The sequence below is a fragment of the Cuculus canorus genome, chromosome 1 (genome assembly GCF_017976375.1).
Source record: "Cuculus canorus isolate bCucCan1 chromosome 1, bCucCan1.pri, whole genome shotgun sequence".
Lineage (NCBI taxonomy): Eukaryota > Metazoa > Chordata > Aves > Cuculiformes > Cuculidae > Cuculus > Cuculus canorus.
This window is the reverse complement of record NC_071401.1, coordinates 168,500,374-168,518,813: the sequence shown is the minus strand read 5'-3', so window position 1 is coordinate 168,518,813 and position 18,440 is coordinate 168,500,374. Positions and strand designations below refer to the sequence as shown.

At 42.6% G+C, this 18,440-nt stretch overlaps 1 protein-coding gene across 1 annotated transcript in view; it reads right to left on the bottom strand.

The window, feature by feature from the left end:
- The window catches only part of CRADD (CASP2 and RIPK1 domain containing adaptor with death domain), an 85,059-nt gene extending 67,368 nt beyond the window's left edge, over positions 1-17,691 (bottom strand). The window contains exons 1-2 of the mRNA XM_054071498.1: positions 17,555-17,691; positions 12,051-12,356 (exon numbers count right to left, since the gene is read on the bottom strand). Coding sequence (XP_053927473.1) covers positions 12,051-12,348 — 298 coding nt within the window. The 5' untranslated portion in view covers positions 12,349-12,356; positions 17,555-17,691. The remainder of the gene's footprint in view (positions 1-12,050; positions 12,357-17,554) is intronic.
- Between the last annotated feature and the right edge of the window lie 749 nt (positions 17,692-18,440).

Genomic DNA, 18,440 nt, shown 5'->3' with positions numbered 1-18,440 from the left:
TGATTCTATGATTCTATAACCTGATGTTGCATTTAAAACAAGTGTTTTGCAGGTGAACTCATCAGACTCACCATAAGCACATGAACCAAGGGATGATGAGAGCATTTTGCAACCCTAACTGCAGCAATGGCTGTTCAAGGGTATGAAGATGAAACTATCTCTTGCGGCATAAGGCAGAACTGGATCACAGAGAAATACATGACTTTTTAATTGCACGGAAAAGCACTAAGAATAAAGAACATGTCTTGTCGCTTTGAAAAGCTGAGCAAACACAGCCATTGCCTAGAGTAAATAAAACCATATTTAAAGAAATATTTTCTTCACATAGAAATACTAGAAAGTACTGGTTTTCCTCTTCATTCTGGCTTTCCTTTCTCAACAGTTATTTTGCTGAGGATTCATATGCCTGGGCTTAGAAGCAGCACCAGACGCCTGTGGAGGAAGCCTACCCCCACCAGAACCATCCAGAGGGCTCCATGGCTGGCAAAGGGGTTAGTTAACCCTTTAAGTCTGTAAAGTCCTTTCACTCAACCATAGCATGTGTTTTATTAGAAATAGCCAAAGACGGAAACAGGCCGTTTATTAAAGATCTCAACACATTATTAACTAAATATGAAAGGTAAAACTTTCAAAAGCATCAGCACAGGACTAAAATTGCCTTCTTTAAAGCCAAGGGGAGCTTACCCCTGACCTTGACTAAAGGAGGGTTGGGTGAGCTTGGATTAACTATGATTCCTTTTGAAAATCCTAGGCAAGGTGGTGAAACACTAAGATTAAGAAGGCTGCCAGAAGAAGTGGTACACTAATGGCAATTTTTTCCCCTTGACCTGATGCATTAATGCTTATTTCCTGTACACACAAACTATATAGTATAAATCAAATCAGCTCCTTCTCTAAATGTAGATTGGAAGAAACACTAAAGCTTCTCTGCAGTTCACAGCAGAGGTGTTTGTCAAAACACATGTACAACTCCTTTCTAATACATCAGTATATGAGGGAACACAAATCTATCCACAAAGCAAGAGCAGGAAGAAAACTCAAAAAGAAAATCTGATGGCTTACTGGAGCAGTGGTCCAACAGCTAAAAGAAGTAACAAGATTGGTTTTCTGCTTACACAGACAATTACCAAATAGATAAAAATGGGTTTTAAAAGTGTTGTGTACAAAACCATAAATATTCCAATGAGATAAACTGCAGCTGCATCACTCTGATATAACAAGGAGTGATACTCAGGTGCTCTAGTTCTTATTCATTTAAACATATATATGACCATAAACAAATCTAGAAGAAAAGCTTAGTTGCACATGGTAATGCAAGGAGGGCTTCAAACTACAATAACCATGTATAATTCACTTTATCCTAGACAAACTTCCTGAACTTTGCAATAAAATCGACATTTCCCAGTGAGAAGTAAGTCACATCAGTGCTGATATTCTCAGCTGACAGGCAAAAGGAGCACAAGTCTGAACTAGTAACAGCTTTTCAGCTGCAGAAATTATTTTTCTTTGAAAGCCAAGACATGCTGCCATGTCAGTGTAGGAAGAGAGCATAGCACCCATCCCTTCCCAGAGAGAACATTTCAGCCCTCACTAGTAAGACCTTTGTCCCAGTCTGGTCAACAGGAGTCTGACCTCTGACTTCAGACTTTCACTGTGAGACACTAGTTAACTTTTTTACTGACTTTGGATGGCTATGCAGCCTCTACAACACATGCAAGCTAAGGTGAGTGTGTTTGCTGCTTGGTTGTTTTTAAAAACAGCATTCATTGGCTTAACTTAGGAAAGACAATAGATTTTCCCCACGTGATGGGAATACAAAAAAATAAACAAACATTTTCAGATGGAGCTCCAAGGCAATTCTGGGGATATAAAAGAAGAGCTGGCCAGCTCTGAAGGAAAATATTAGTAAAGAAAAAATTCTTTAAAAGAAGTCTACTAAATCTTAAGTAGGAAGTTCTCTCCATTACTCTAGAGAGTAGGTTAGTGTGTATTTATGAGCCATAAGGGTCATTAATTAGTATCAACACAATGCTTATACTGAGGATATAATGCAAAAATAACAACTGCTCTTGTTTTTTCATGTTTACAAGTGGCTTTATCAAGCTGCGGGATCAGATGCTTACAAGAAAGTTTCCAGTCTGTTCTGGGAAGCAATTATTATTGTCCATAAAAAGCTTTTTTTTCACTAGTTCCCTTTCTACATCCTGAGATGATGCCAACAGTGGGAAGCCAGCAACAATTAACAAAAGATCTCAAAGATCATAGAGCTCTGCAACTATACCTGTTTCTGGAAATATAAGACTCAGGTATGATTTATCAAACTGTGATGCAAGTTAAGGAGGAAAATGGACAGACAATTAAGATATATTGTCTAAGGAAAAACCACAGGTAGTGAACTCCATAAGCCATTTAGAATAGAAAGAGCCTAAGATAAAAAACAGTACTCTAAACTGTGGGAAACAGAGATATTAAATAATCAAAGCGAAAAATGCATTTATTTGCATGTAGCAGCATTTCTGATACGATGCACATCTACATCTTTATGTATGAATGAACACAGAATTTTGTGAAGAAAGGATTCAAAGACGACAAGTGACATCTCCCTCATCCATTGGACAGAAAAAGCTATGTCTATATTAACAAGGAGTATAGAGCAGTAGGAGAGGACCTATGGACTGATACAGATCATTCTGGGGATCTGGCATTCAGACTACACACAGCTGGAAGCTTTCACTTCTAACTGGCTCTAGTCTGTTCCTATTGACTGTGCAAACACCTGGAGCACATGTTCCTGTTTAGATTCACCTGAAAGAAATGTAATTCCAACAGTCCAGTTGACTTAAAAAGCACATTCCTAATCTGAACTAGAAGTCACGCATACATATCCGAAGAGTACTGTGTCAGCATCAGTTATATTTGGATTAAAGTCTTACATCCTGTGCACACAAGAGAGTGATGCCAAGCTTACAGAATCACAGAAAAATTTAGGTTAGGAGGGACCTTTGGAGATCATCTAGTCCAACCCCCTGCTCAAAGCAAGGCCAGCTTCAAAGTCTGATCAGATTGCTCAGGGTATTCTACTGTTGAGAGCTGACTGTCTCCAAGGATGCAGATTCCACAGCCTCTTTGGGCAATTCTAGTTAGGCCACAACCTCTGGTGGCCAGTGCTTAACGTGTCTTGTGATTTTTTTTTTCTTTATATCCAATCAGAATTTCCTTTTCCTTTTTGCCTTGCACCTGTATGAAGTGTCTGACTCCACTTTTCCTGAGCTCCTTTGGCCTTCTCCAAGAACAAACTCAGTTGTGTCAGCCTTTTCCTGTACTTTAATATCTTAAACTAACCACTTTAATGGTGTTTCACAGGCCTCTCTAGTTTATTAATCTCCCCTTTGTACTGGTGGCATAAAGCTAGTCACTGCATTTTTAATACACCCTCCTAGTACCAAGTACAGGAGAATAATCACCTCCCTCAACCTGTTGGCTTTGCTTTTGCTGATGCAATCCTGTGTGGGGTTAGTATTCACCATCATACTTGCTGTCTATCAAGACATCCAGCTTCTTTTCTGCAGAGTTGCAACTGGCCAGTCAGTGCCCATCTTGTGTTATTTTGCAGGAATTTTGTATCCCAGGTGCAGGACTTTATGTTTAGTTCCATTAAACATCATAAGGTTCTTGCTGGCCCATTCATCCAACTTGCCAGGATCCCTCTGAAAAGCAGTCCAACTCTCATGTTTCAAATGATCCCCAAGGCCTGGAGTCATTCTGCCTTCCTGCTTTAGGCACAGTTCAGAAAATCCCAGAACACAAACTGAAAACTGTGCAAAGTTAATTCACCTACAAATTTCCTGAAGATACAGTCCCTCCTATCACCAAAGTCAGTGACAAAGAGGTTAAACAGAATCAGTCCCAGTGTCAGCGCTGAGGAACACAATGTGTAACTATCCTTCATTTAGATGGATATTGAACCACCTACCACTACCCTTTGAGCCTGGTGGTCCAGCTTTTTTTTCACCCACTATGCAGGCCACCCATTCAGTCCATACCTTCCCAGCTAGCTACAAGAATGCCGAGAGTGTATCAAAAGCCTTGCTGAAGTCAGTTAAATGAAACCTAATGCTGCCATCCATGGAGGCAGTCATTTTATCACAGAAGGCAAGAATCAAGCTAGTCAACCCAAGCTGGTTGTTCTCAGTCATTTTATTGTGCTTTGTGCATTTGGCTTACCACAGCCTACCTAAAATGACAGAAAACGGCCTCTCAAATACATAGGAAGACTTCCTCAGCACTCTCAGACACATCCCATTCAGCTCCATTGATTTGTGTTTGTCCGCTCTACTCAGGTAGTTCCTAACTCAATTCCCTTCTACTATAAAGAGAGTCTCCCTCATCCAAATTCTACTATGAGGCACAGAGACCAGGGCCAAGTGACAACAGACTTTGTATATGAAGACTCAGTCTTCTCCATGCCCTTTGTTAGTCATCGTCTTGCTCTTCCTTCCACTGCCAATTGTACCTGTAGAAACCCATCTTGTTGTCCTCCACATCCTTGAATGGTTTCAAACTCAGATGAGCTTTGCTCTTGGTAACTCTATCCCTAAAAGCCCACAGAATGCTTTTATATTGCTCCTGGGTAGTCTGTCTTTATTTCCATGACCTAGACAGTTTGTTTTTAAATTTGAGCTCAGCTGGGAGTACTCCTTTCAGCCAAGCTGGCCTCCTGTTGTCCCCGCTCCTTTTCCTGTATGCAGGAATGGACCATTTTTGTGCTTGGAAGCGCTTTTCCTTGATGATCAGTTAGGTGTCCTGGATGCTTTTGTCCCGCAGAACTGCCTTCTGTAGTGTTCCATCAATCAGTTTCATGAACAAGCTAAAGTCCAGGACCTTTACTATGCTACTTGCTTTCCTCTCTTCTCTCAGTATCTTAAACTTGAGTACTACATGGTAACTGCAGCCAAGACTGACATTAACAAACATATCCCTAAACAGTTGTTCCTTATTTATGAGTAGCAAGGCCAGTAAAGCACCACCCTTAGTCTAGTTCTCTAGGACATTCATCAAGATATTGTCCCCTCTGCATTCCAGAAGTCTGGATCACCATACTGTGTCACATTCCCAGTAAACACCAGAGTTGTTAAAGTTTCACTGAAACTCAGGGCCTAAAATAGAAGCATACTTTTAAAAAGCTTTCATAGGATTATAAGTAAATTCAGGTTGGAAGTGTCCTCAGAAGGTCTCCTGTCCAACCTCCTGTTCAAAGCAAGGTCAGTTCTGTCATAGACCATGTTGCTCAGTATTCTATCCAGCCAGGTCTTGAAAACATCCAAGGATGAAGACTACTCAACCTCTCTAGGTTCATATTCCACTTCTTGGCTCCTCCTAGGATGGAAAACTCCCCTTGTAGCCAGTCAGAATCTCCCATATCAACTAACACCCCTCATCTCTCATCTTCCCACTATGCATTACTGTGTAAAGCCTATCTCAGTTTTCTCTTGATATCTTCCTTGTAGAGATTGGAAAGCTGCTACCTTCCCTTCTCTAGGCTTTAGCTCCCTTCAGTTGGGAAGCCCTATAAAAGATGCCACCACAACATCTCTTACTGAGTTCCCTTCTGATCCGAACGCATAAGCTCTTGACCAGCCTGTTGCCCAGGCAATAGCAAAGCTCTGTGCATTCAAGGCACTCCTTTGAAGAGATTGCAGTGGCATCCTTGTCTAATAACCTGAGGTCATACACTATGGTTCTGCAGTTGTGTGAACTATCTCACTGTGTCTCTGCAAATCCAATGTCATCACACTGTGGCAACTGTGCAGACTTCCACTTCCTCCCAGGACGTCTGCTGGTAAAGACACTTTTGTTCTGCACCGTTGAGTTGATCTCATCTGTCCCTAGCATTCCCCATTTCTTGAAAAGGGTCCTGTGGTCATGGAGTCCAAAGTGTTGCCATGACACCAGATGTGTGTGACTATTCAGGATGCATCCACTCCTGTATTAAGGCCCATACTCATCCTTAAACTCCTTAAGTATTAGTAGTGCACACATCAGAGAGTAGCAAAGTCTGATGATTGGCCAGGGCTTGGCAACCTCTGTGATGTCCTGGCTCCTGTCCCTGGGGGGGGCAGCAAACTTTGGAAGTCATCAGGTCTGGTCAACAGATAGATGTCTCCATTCCCTATATCAGGGAGTCTTCAATCCCAATTACCCATTACTTCCTCTTAGTGGCACTGGTTATGAGTAACTGATCAGGCACAGCTGACCCGAACACCTCTTTTGACAGAACTCACTCCTTCTCTCCTGTTTCCAGGGTGCATACATTTTATTGAATCTATATTATTATTATTAGCCTTACATGTATGTGTTACTGAGGATGACACCAAGTATGGTTATTTCTTTCTATTAACTTACCTGAAAGAAACTGTTTGAGACTGGAGAGTTCTTAACAGTGATGCCTAAGACTTAAGCTTCTCCCAGTGAAAAGCATAGATGTAAGCAGCATAAACACAGACGCTTATTAACACGGCAAAAAGAAACAAAGGAAACATTCCTTAAACTGTAAAAGAAAAAAAAAAAAACAACACTAAAGTCTTGCTTTCATACATGTATTAAAAACAAAATACACACACGGAACGCTCTCTAGAACCAGGGAAGTGGATTATTTGTCCATGTCATGATGCATGCTGTTAACATTGAGTGTGCACACAAACCTTTAATGCCAGACTTCACAGATCTCACTGCGGTCAGGAACAAAGCCAAAGCCATAAATGTAACACCTGATTTTCAGGGAAGATGGGGATATGGAAAACCGTTTGGGAAATTCTCCTATGAGGATACTGTTTAATCTCTCCAGAGAACATTGTCTGCAGCCTCCAGGCATTGAGATGTGGCACAAGGGCATTCCTTCATCACCAGGTCAATGCACTGCAGCCAAGGCTGCTAAGCCCATCCCTTTCCTTCAGACATACATGGAAGGAAACTCCCCCTTCTGTCACTGGACTACACAAGACGGGGAAGGAAAAAGAAGAAAGAAGAAAGAAAAAAAAACTGTCTTCTGTCCACCATTTTAAAGAGAGAAAAGGAATTCATCAGCTGCTCTCCTATCTGACATCTAAATGGAAAAGGCAAGAGGCCGGGCTCTTTACTCCCTGCATTCGATGTGAAAGGCTGCAGGGCAGGAAGAGAGCAGAAAGCAGCCAATAGAAGGTAAGAAGAGATGCTAAACTGCCCCATGTCCTAATGCTGTTGCAGTTGAATCTGAATTCTTAAAAACCTACAATACAGCTGTGGAAAAGGACTTTGGGAAAGTTGGAGGCGGGGGGGGGCAAAAAGGGTGAGAGAAGGGAGTTACGGCTTTCTCAGCAGAAGTGTGCGTTTTGCTTTGTTTTGTATTTGCATGTTGCATCCAAAGTGTTCCACAACATAAAGCTTTATATCGCTGTAGGAGAACACATGCCCTCCATGTGTTCCAGGGAAAAAAAAAACAACCACACCAAAATTTGTTCAAATCAAAAAACCTCACCCAATCCTGACAGGACCCTAAGGCAGGCAGGCTGCTGACCAGGTACCACAGCAACAACAAAATCAGGCTTTAGAAAATATTCCTTGCTTAGTTATGAGAGAACAGCTTTCTCAGCATGATTCGGTGTAACTCCATGCCCCAAATTCACTAACGTTTGCCAGACAGAAACGGCTGTGGCAGCTTTCCTTTGGCAAATGCTGTAGCTCAGACTTTTCTCATTCTCAATACGCTGTGATTTCTTGTCGAGTGGATAAATCAACTATACTAGAAAGAGGTGCAGTACTAAGACTTTTAGAAGTAAATAATTTTATAGCAACATATAGTATATAGACAAATATAACAGTTAAGTAGAGAAATTCCTGAGTAAAGAGAGATTAGAAAAACATTCTGATGAACAAACGCCATTTGAGTATTTTATTTCTTTTTTTGCTCAGTGCAAAAATATTGGGTAACTGTTTGCTGTTCCTAGAAAGAATGGAATTCTGTGCCAACAGCTGTAGTTTTTTTGTAGGAATTATAATACTATATTGAAGATTTATGTTCCTGACAAAGGCAGAAACTTATCCAAACTAGGGCAGAAAAAACACAATAGTCTTTTCCCAACTAAACAGACCCACACTATTTTTTTTAACTCTGACTACAGCAGAAGTTTTGATCTTCAAAACCAGAAACTCATGCTGTGCTTGATGTTTATAACAATTAAGTATTGCAATGCCACTCTGCAAACGGTGAACTGTTTTGCTATGGGTTCTTACACAAGCGAAAAACACACCCTATCATCTTGAAATTGATTAAGGTAATTAATATTTACCTTCAAAAGCACATGACTAAATTTTCTCCTTGATATTTTAGGGTTTTACAACGATGTAAGTATCTGAAGAGGGCCTACAAGAAAGATGGGGAGAGACTTGCTACAAAGGCTTATAGTGATAGGACAAGGGGCAATGGGTATAAACTGGAGAGGGGCAGATTTAGACTGGACATAAAGAAGAATTTCTTTGCAATGAGTGTGGTGAGGGACTGGCACAGTTTGCCCAGGGAAGCTGTGGATGCTCCATCCCTGGAGGTGTTCAAGGCTGGGTTGGATGGGGCCTTGGGCAGCCTGATTTACTGGGAGGTGTCCCTGACCATGGCAGGGGGGTTGGAACTGGATGATCTTTAAGGTCCCTTCCAAACCAAAATATTCTATGATCCTATGTTTTCACTACTTTGAAAAAAGCTTTCCTCAAAGCTGTGGTCATCTGGCAGACACGTAAAGAGGGGAGAAAAGACCCTAGGCAAAAGGCTCTTTTGTGCATAAAGTAAATAAGCAAGGGGAAGGAATCCTTGGTCTCTTTGCTGCAATTATACAGATGCAAGTGGCCCTACCTGCCTGCACGTCACTCTCCTGTTTCCCACAGAAAAAACGTTCATTAAGTTCTGCAGGATTAGGGTCTTCTGTGTTCCTTGGAACTACAGCAGATATCAGTATACAGAACTATTATTTTTAAGTCAAACTGACCTTCAGGAATAAAACTCAGGATATCACAGGTTTTAAAGCTCATTTATTTGCAAAGCAGCCAAACAGCGTACTCTGGGTTGAATCCTGGGCCAATTTACAGTTACACTCTATGCTGCTCCATGACCATTACACCGAGTTACACAACTTGGGAATCAATAAATCCATTGCCTTGGAAGAATTTGCCCAAAGGCTCCCGATGAGTCAGTGGCAGTGTCTTGTTTAGATCTCTGACCTGGGCTTCCACATCACAGTTGCTTGGTCCACCAGGTCACATTTACACTGAATCACCAAAAACGTTTTTACTGCTGACCTTCTGAAATTCCTTTTTGGTTAGTTTGGTTGGTTTGTTGTTTGTTTAGGGTTTCTTACTAGGGGAAGAAAATACATTAAAAGCTTCTTAATAACTACAGTTGTGATTTATTTTTTTTTTAACTTGGAGCTAACAAACTATATTTCTTAGCTGAAGCAGAGAAAAAGTCTGCTCTCTTTGAACAAAATGCACAATAATCCAAAGGCATGGAAAAATCACTGTACAGGTACCACATATCTGTATATTCAGGTAGAGAAAACCTAATAGTCTACTTTTACGGACTTCAAAATTCCTATATGTAGTCAGTGGGAAGTAAAAGATTATAAAATAAAACCTTCCTTCAAGGAACAACTAGCCACCAGTCCTTAGTCCTGCAAAAGATCTGCAAAAACTGAGGCTATTTTGCTTGAATAAACAGAATTTTAATTGAGCATAAACAAGTGAACAGCAGGCATGCTATTTCCATAAGTATGCACGATTCAAAGATTTAAAAAAAAAAGATTTAAATATCTAGGGCCATAAAACCAACTCCAATTTTAGGGTCTAAAGAAGTTTTAGGGTCTAAAAATAGTTAGTGTGTATGTGGCAGGCTTTCTTCACTACAAATGTATTCTTTAAAAGAAATTGCCACTGACAAACCATTATTTATAAGAACTGTTTCCAATAAAGCAGAAGGTAAGTTATCTAGCATGGCACTAAAGCACACTATTTAATTTTAAGTATGCTTATAGTTTTATTAGAGTCAATGGCTTTTTCCATGCTCAAGGCCAAGCATATGCTCAAGCACTCTGCTAAGACAAAAGGTTACAAGTGTGTTGTTTAGAATGCAAAGTGGGGCTTTTTATCCCAAACTACATTTTCTTCCATGTAATCAGCACTGATGATACCACCATAGTTTCTAGTTCATTCCAGGGTACACTCAGCATTTATTAGGGCGCAGATGGTGCTCTCTTTCTTTGGTTTCTAAAAAACATGCCTAAATACTAAAACAAACTGGGCTATCTTCCTCTACACTCCTACACTCTGTATTGCCACCATAAAAAATAACAGTAATCTTTGATCTAATCTGGAAACCTTTTCTAACTTACACACAAAATTTGGCAATAGAATTATTGAGTACAGTCAACCCACCTAAAAGCAGAAAACCTGATATGCATAAATCCAGCAAGTTAGTCACAAGTGATCAAGAACAAGAACAAGCAATCCACAAAATAATCAAATGAACAAAAATCTGAAACAATTTTTCTAGTAACAAACTACACAGTCCTGACTGCAATCAATGGATGTGTGTGTGTTTCTGGAACTGTAAGGATTACTCAACAGCTTGACCAGCAATTAGCAAATGAACGGGCTGATTTTTAAGGCAAATAAAGAGCATTAACTTGACGGGATTTGTCATAACAGCAAGCAAGGTCTTTTCCAACACACTCAATGCCACAAGTCTGCATAGTGCTGAGAATCTGCAGTGTTTTCCTCTATGGGCAGCACAGGACATTTTTTTCCCTAGTTCTGAAAACTATTTATGTTTCCAAGTAAGCATAAAGCAACCTCCACAGAGAGCCAACAGAAAGACAAGCTGTCGCGATATTCCATTAAAAATGTCATAAGGTAAGACAATGTCAGATTTGTCCAGCAGATCTTGACAAAACGTCCTTGAACGCGCAGCTAACTGGGATGCAGGTGCACATGATGGTCAGCAGGTCTTAAGTCACCCATCTTCACAGGTTTTCAGTCTCGCGTAAAGCACACTGACACTGGAAAAATCACATGTCATGTGCATCAAAATATGTAGGACCAAACTCAAATGGGGCAGCGGATGGTGGGTGGAGGGCTTGAAGAAAGGTTAATCTAACTGCTCAGAAACAATGTTCCCTATTTCATTATCTCTCTGGTAACATGAGATTAGCAGCCAGTACATGCTGCCAGAACCTAGGGCAAGAAACACGCAGTTTCTTAAAAAGCAGTTGTCTTGACTTCAAAACAGTTCAACAACTGCACGCATGTATTGGTAAAGAAATCAATTCTGAAACATCAAGTCCAGAAAACTAGTTTTAGAGGTACATTTAAATGCCAGAAAGCCAAAGATTTGACTCAACAGGATTATAAAACACCTACTAAATTAGTCAGCTCCTAAACTTGTTTTAAAACTAAGCAAAGGCTAGTAATTTTGGAAATAATGATCCTAAATCTTTGCACACCTGTAAGCAGAATAAACTAAATAAATTGGCATATGCTACTACATCAAAATGACATTAAAATCATAATAAAAGTAAGTAAATAAAAATTCTGACAATATAATAAAAGTAAATAACAATTCTGACAATATGAACAATCCAGAAACAAACCACTGTAAAGCATACGTAAAACAAAGAATATTCAGGTACGGATGGTGAAAAGACTGTTCTGCAACTAGGAAAAACTACTTTTTATAGTCTGTTCCCTTTGAGGTAATGGAGTCTGGGTGCTTCTACATGCCAGCCTCTCCCAAGGCAGCCTCTCCTGCTGTCTCCTGGTCTCCTGAAACTCATCCCAGCTCAGTCCCCAGACTTTGCAGTAGTTCCTGACATCTGGCTGCCTTCCAGGAAATTCAGGCTGTGGCCTTTTGTTAATATCATGCTCCACATCTACACCATGCATAACTTGAAATTGCTGATACATTCAATGCTTTCAAAATTATGACTCAAGAACAAGCTTCAAAACATCAGCAACGACAATCCTGGTCTTACCTGCAGGAGCTTGTACTGTCATTTCCTTACGCTTCACCATCAGCTTCTCTTTAACCCACGGGAACTCCTGTAAGGAATCCAAGAACACATCAAAAGCCTTGGGTCCTCTGGTGGGGAGGATATCAAGGAGCATCATGGTTCTCCTCTGACTGGTGGTTTGAGATTTTATTTCTTGGACATGGCTGTCGGTGAGAATCCCTTCTTGGTAGAGATACTGAATAACAACTCCATCCACCAGCACCTCTGTGCAGAGCTCCAGGCGCAGGGAGCGTAAAAGCTGCTTGTCTCTAGCATCCATCTGGCAACCTACAGGGGAGTAGGGAAATGCATGAAAATTAAAATACTTCAACCTTTAACATCCAGAAGTGATGCCTGAGCATCCAGAAACGATGTTTGATACCTGGCAACCTTTGGGAAGAATGCCTAACTCAAAATCACCAACTTGGAGAAACTATTAATGATCCCTACCATCTTCTTTGCACTCAGATTTCACAGTCCATGAGCTAAAATGCAGCCATTTCTGGGAAATATTAGACAGGAAGAGAACCTTCAGCCTTGTGAAGACCAATCCTTTGCTGGAATCAACCCCATGACAAAAAAATCCTGCTAGCTTTCTGGTTGAGGCCTATACTAAAGACAGCAGGATCATGGCTTTAAATTGGAAGGGGAAGATTTAGATGAGACATTGGGAAGAAATTCTTCACAACAAGGGTGGTGAGATACTGGAATAGGTTGCCCAAGGTTGTTGTGGATGCCCACTCCCTGGAAGTGTTCAAGGCCAGGTTGGATGGAACCTTGAGCAATCCAGTCTAATGGGAGGTATCCCTGCCCATGGCGAGGGGGCTGGAACTGGATGATCTTTAAGGTTCCTTCCAACCCAAACCATTCCATGATTTGCCAGTCCTTAAGAAACTCTACCCCTAAAAAGTTAAGAGAGATGTCACACCTGACCTGTTCCTGATGCCTCTGATGCTACTGCTGTTGCAATAAAAAAGCAGCAGCAGGAGTGGCAGATGCAGTGCAGCCAGGCAGCAGCAGCAGGGACAGAGTCAGCTGGTAGCTTTGGCCCATATGATGCATTTTAATTTTAGGAGGGATAGATATGTACCTTACACAACAGGTTGTTCTTCCCCCTGACTCATTCTGGAAGGCTGCTTTAGAACTCGACTGATCTGATTGTAAGAAACTTTCTTTGAATTTCCACCTCAAATTTATCCACCTTCTATTTATAGGCAAATTGTTCTTTAGCTTAAGTGGCTCTTCTCCCTCCCTTGTATTTACCCTTCTCATGTGACAACAGGAAACAATCAAATGCCCTCTGCCAGCTTCCATTTCACTTGACTAGCAGTGACTAGACAAAAGCTGGAAAAGATGCATTTTATAGCCTCTCTACAGAAAAGGAATCGAGGTCCAGAGAGACCAAACAACTCATCCAAGTTCATACCGAGAGTCCATGCCAGATCTATGAACCGAATCAAGATGTCTCGTCTAGTCCATAACAACAAACACATCCCTAAGCCCATTAATGGCACTTGAAAAGGAAAATGACAGTCATACAATTAAATACTTTCTCATGATTAAATAATGAAGTAAATGAAATGCAGCAGGTGTTGAGTGTGATCACCAAGAGAATTTCTGATAATTACACTAGAAGCTGCTACTGGAACAGTTAGACCTTGCAGAAGCTGTACTTCATTCAGCTTAAGGATACAAGGAGAGGCAGAGACTTTCAAAGCTTTTGTGAGAAACCTGCTAAAGTTTTTTTTCTTTATATCGTCAGATGCAACCACTGATTCCCAAGACCGTGGCAAAGATAGGTTGGTTGGCCTGGTTGTTAAAATCTAGGGCAGGCAAAGAACAGAACATATAGGCACATAAATGGCATCTTGGATAGAACCCAAGAGCATAGGACCATGAGAGAGACTGGAAAACCCTGTCTGTAACACCCCCACAATGCCACTTTCTGAAAATGCATCTCCCAAGTGCTGAAAGCATTGCTGGACACCTTCCCAGGAGGGCTTCATCTTTCCTGGGCTACCCAGTATATTTCTTGTATATTGAACTGAATTTTGAGGTGCCCATCTTCTGTCTAGGGGTGATTTGGGAATCAAATAACAGCTACCCTGGTGCATGTCCTTAAAAAAAGCTCATTTGCTAGGCACAGCTCAAACATAAAACTCCATCACGGCGTGAGATGATAGTGGAAGCAAGGAGATGGAAAAAGAGCAGGAAAGAAAGAACACTAGGTTTTCCCACTTCATGTTAGGATGCTCATTTTGGACAGGAGAAGCTGAAAATTCTGGTCTCTAACACCACTACCTTTGCACTACTTGCAGCAAACATTAGACTAAAGCAAAACCAGATAACATCCAGGCAGCAGATCCCCACCAATTCTCCCTTCCAGGATTCTCTGACTGCCCCCAAGCTCATGAAGTGCTTGCAGACTTTAAAACAGGCACCCAGCAGCAGCTCTGAGGGTGTTATCTCATTCCAGGCAGAAAACTGTTTCAGATGCTATGAAGCTCTTGCACTTCACATTCTGCACCGGCCGCTAAGAGTCCTTGTCCAGAAGCTTCCTTGCCCACATGCCAGATGAGGAATATCAACTTCTCCACTCACTAAAGAGCACTTGATAAGTTCCCCTTCTTCACTGCTAAGGTGGTCAATGCTTTTCAAAATTGAGGTCTTTTCAAAGGATCTCACTTTGCACCTTCATGCACTGAAAAATGGCTATCAAGCCATGAACCTGAAGTACGAATTTCTGCTGAAAAAAGCCTTTGGCTTGCTGACAGTGGAGTGAGCACAACTGAGGTTTTAAAGCACTTAACACCAAGGTCACCAGCCTGGTAAACTTCCAGTATGGGGCGTATTGGTATCCAAGGTCTCTTTAAAGATTAAATATTTCTTTCTGTGTGTTTACTGTCAAAAGGAAATGTCTGGATCGGGAACTAAGCAGCCAGATATAGAAATGTATCAGAATTGTGGTGTGTAAGAGTGTAGGGACAGAATTGTATGAAACATGGAGTTAATTTATATTAATTTTAATCACAGTTTATACCTAGGGACCCAGAGTAAGTTCTAAAATAAATTTTCAATAGTAATGCTGCTGCTAGAGGGACAGGAAAAAGACGGGAAGTCCATTTTATCCAGAAGATGATATGGCTTAAACCTTCCCCAGATACTCCTGAAAATATATCTTTTCCATCGTAGAGTCAAATTTTCAGAAATATACTCCCATGTCCTGCTGAATGAGCACAGTCCTTGACTTATCCCTACATCGTTACAGACAGGTTTGGATTTTTCTGAATGTGACATAGAACTTGTCCACGGATGAGGATAAAACTTGTTAAAACCTTGACCTTAGGAAAAAAAAATGAAAAAAGGGGGAAAAAAACCCCATTCTGCGCATAAAATGAACATTCACTTAGCTCTTGGCTAGAAGCACTTGGGCATCTTCCCACACGCCAACGGCACAGGCCTGCATATGGCTCGAGCATGTTCTCATTGTGAGAAGCACTTATTCACTGGTAAAACATTGAAAATACTGAAAAGGACAAAGTCTTTGAAGCAAAGGCAATAATATTTTTATTTTACAATTCAGCGCTGAAGCAGATGCCCTTCTAAAAAAGGCATCCCATCTTACAAAAGCAGTATATACACTATATATATATATATATATATATACAAAAGCAGGTTATATACACTAGTTTTAGACAAAGAACTGCATAAGTCCCCAAAGAATGTTGATTTTTCTAGGTTATCCAACTGTATCTGGTGACTTCCTTCAGGTTATCTCCTGACGTAAGAAACTATGTCTTACAAGACAATTAAGCATATCAATAAATTCTTGCAACTCTAAGACAGTGTTTATTCTTTCAGGTTATTTATCCATGTCTGGAGATTGTCTGCATATTATTTTGTGATACAAGTCAGATTTATATTACAAAATAATTAAAACATACAAACTAGCTGCAGCAAAACTTTAATTAATTCACACACCATGTTTCAGCCTAGCTAAGAGTAAGTTCCACCCTGCCTAAAGTGGGATTCTGGTTATTCCCGGCATGCCCACAGGTTACAAACTTAACCTCTTTCCTCCCTCCCTCACCCCAGAAAAATTTAAAGTTTTCATTTTTGACTCCTTGCCTGTAAGGGAGAAATTTTAGGAAGAATTTTTTTAACTTTAGGAATGATGTTTTTACTTAGGAAGAAATTTTTCACCATGAGGGTTGTCAGGAACAATTTTTCACTTTGAGGGCAGTGAGGCACTAGAACAGATTGCCCAGAGAAATCATAGATGCCACATCCCTAGAGGACAGGTTGGATTGGTACTGAAAATGTTGGTAAATAAAAACTCTCTAAGACTCATTTTTGAGTTTTATAAAGCAAGCATCCTTTAACCAGGTCTGGGAAACACGCGGGAGTGACCTCCATCTATCATATGCAACGAGACAAAGGCTAGTTACAGAATCTATTTCCCACTTACACACATATGTATAATATATATAAATATACATATATTACACAGAAATCTTAGGCATATTCTATTACTTTCCAAGGTCTAATTTTAATGCTATGAAACTTTGCAACAGTCAAAACTCTGGCTAATTTGGCTCCAGCTCTCTACTTGACCTTGTTTTGAGATTAGTAAGAATTCCAAACAGAGGTGATTACATAAAAAGAGACATCTGTTTAACACAAATCGTTCCTCACAGAATACGATATCATTTTCAAAGAAAGGGCAGTGTCTCAAAAACACCGTTTTAAGGAAAAAACATGCTGTCAGAGAAAGAACATGCTACTGTAGAACCACTATGTTGTAAAAGACCTCTTGGATTGAGTCCAACTACTCCTATCAGAGGGATGTTCTCTCTAACTTTCAAACCACAACTGCTTATACAAAACTTTACTGTACTTTAGCTTAAATCAAAATACTCCACTCTTAAATATCCCACATATTATACATATGTATCAGGATGAGCGACACGATGGGAGGTGTCCCTGTCCATCGCAGTGGGATTGCAACTGGATGGGCTTTCGGGTCCCTTGCAACCCAAACCTTTCTATGATTCCATACGGGAGGTCGGGAAGGCACTTCCCGCCGCAGCCGGGGTCCCTCTGCCCGGCCCGCAGCCTCCCCATCCCCGAGCATCCCCGCAGCGGCCCTGCATCCCTCCCTGCGCCGGGGGCGGGCGCTGCCGCAGACACGTAGCCACGCCCCTTCCCATTGCCACGCCCCTTTCCGTAATCACGTGTGTGTCGTAGCCACGCCCCCTCCCAATCGCCCCCGTAGCCACGCCCCCGCACATAGCCCCGGCTCTTCCCGTAGCCACGCCCACCCCCCGTAGCCACCCCCCCCCGGCCCCGTCTCGGGGCAGCTTCCCTCCTGCTTCCCCTACACCGGCACCCGGAGCAGCGGGAGCCGGGGCGGGCCGCTGCCGGCATCGCATTGCGGAGCGCTGCGAGGCGGGGCGAGCCCTCTCCGGCCGCTGCCCCGTACTTACAGCTGGGAAGCGGGAACTACCCGTGGCGCCCGCCGAGCCTGCGCGGGGAGCACCATCTTTGTTGAAGGCAAGAGGGCTTTGCCGGAAGCCGCTGCCGCCGCCACCGCCCTGCCGCGGGCCATCCGAGCAAAGGCCGCCGCCGCTGCCGGCCCCGCTGGGGGCGGGGGGGAGCGCTGCCGCGGCGGCCATGTCAGATGCGGGCAGTGAAGAGGGGGGAGCGGGGGAGTAGGGCGCGCGGCCGCCATGGCAGATGCGGGCAGGGCGCGCGGCCGCCATGTCAGTTGTGGGCAACGTGAGACAGGGTGCGCGGCCGCCGTGTCCCCGCCGCCTCCCGGACGGGCAAGCGAACGCCGGGTCGGGGCCAGCGAGGGGAGAGAGCGGGGGCCGGAGGGGGGCTGGGGGAGAGTTTGGGGAGGGGGAGGATTTGGGGGGAAGTGTTGGGGCGGAAGTGTTGGGAAGGTGATGTTGGAAGGGGCGTTGGGAGGTGATGGTGTTGGAAGAGTTGGGGCGGTCTTGGTGGTAGAGGGGTTTGGAGAGAGGTTGTGATGTTGGGGGTTTTGGGGATGTGGTGTTGGAAGGGGTTTGAGCGTGGCGTTGGAGGGGTTTGGAGAGGGGGGTATTGAAGGGGTTTGGCGGGGGAGGTGGTGTTGGAAGGGTTTTAGGGGGCATGTTGGAAGGGTTCGAGGGGAGTGTTGGAGGACAGTTTGAGGAGGGGGGTGTCGGAAAGGGTTTTAGGGGGATGTCGAGAGGGGTTTGGAGGGGGGAGTGATGTTGGAGGGGGTAGTGGTGTTGGAGGCATCCCCCTGAAGGAGACTCCTTTCCAAGGGTTTGGAGGACCCGCTGCACTCTCTGCATCTGGGGAGTGGGGTTGTTCCAGAAAAAGTGG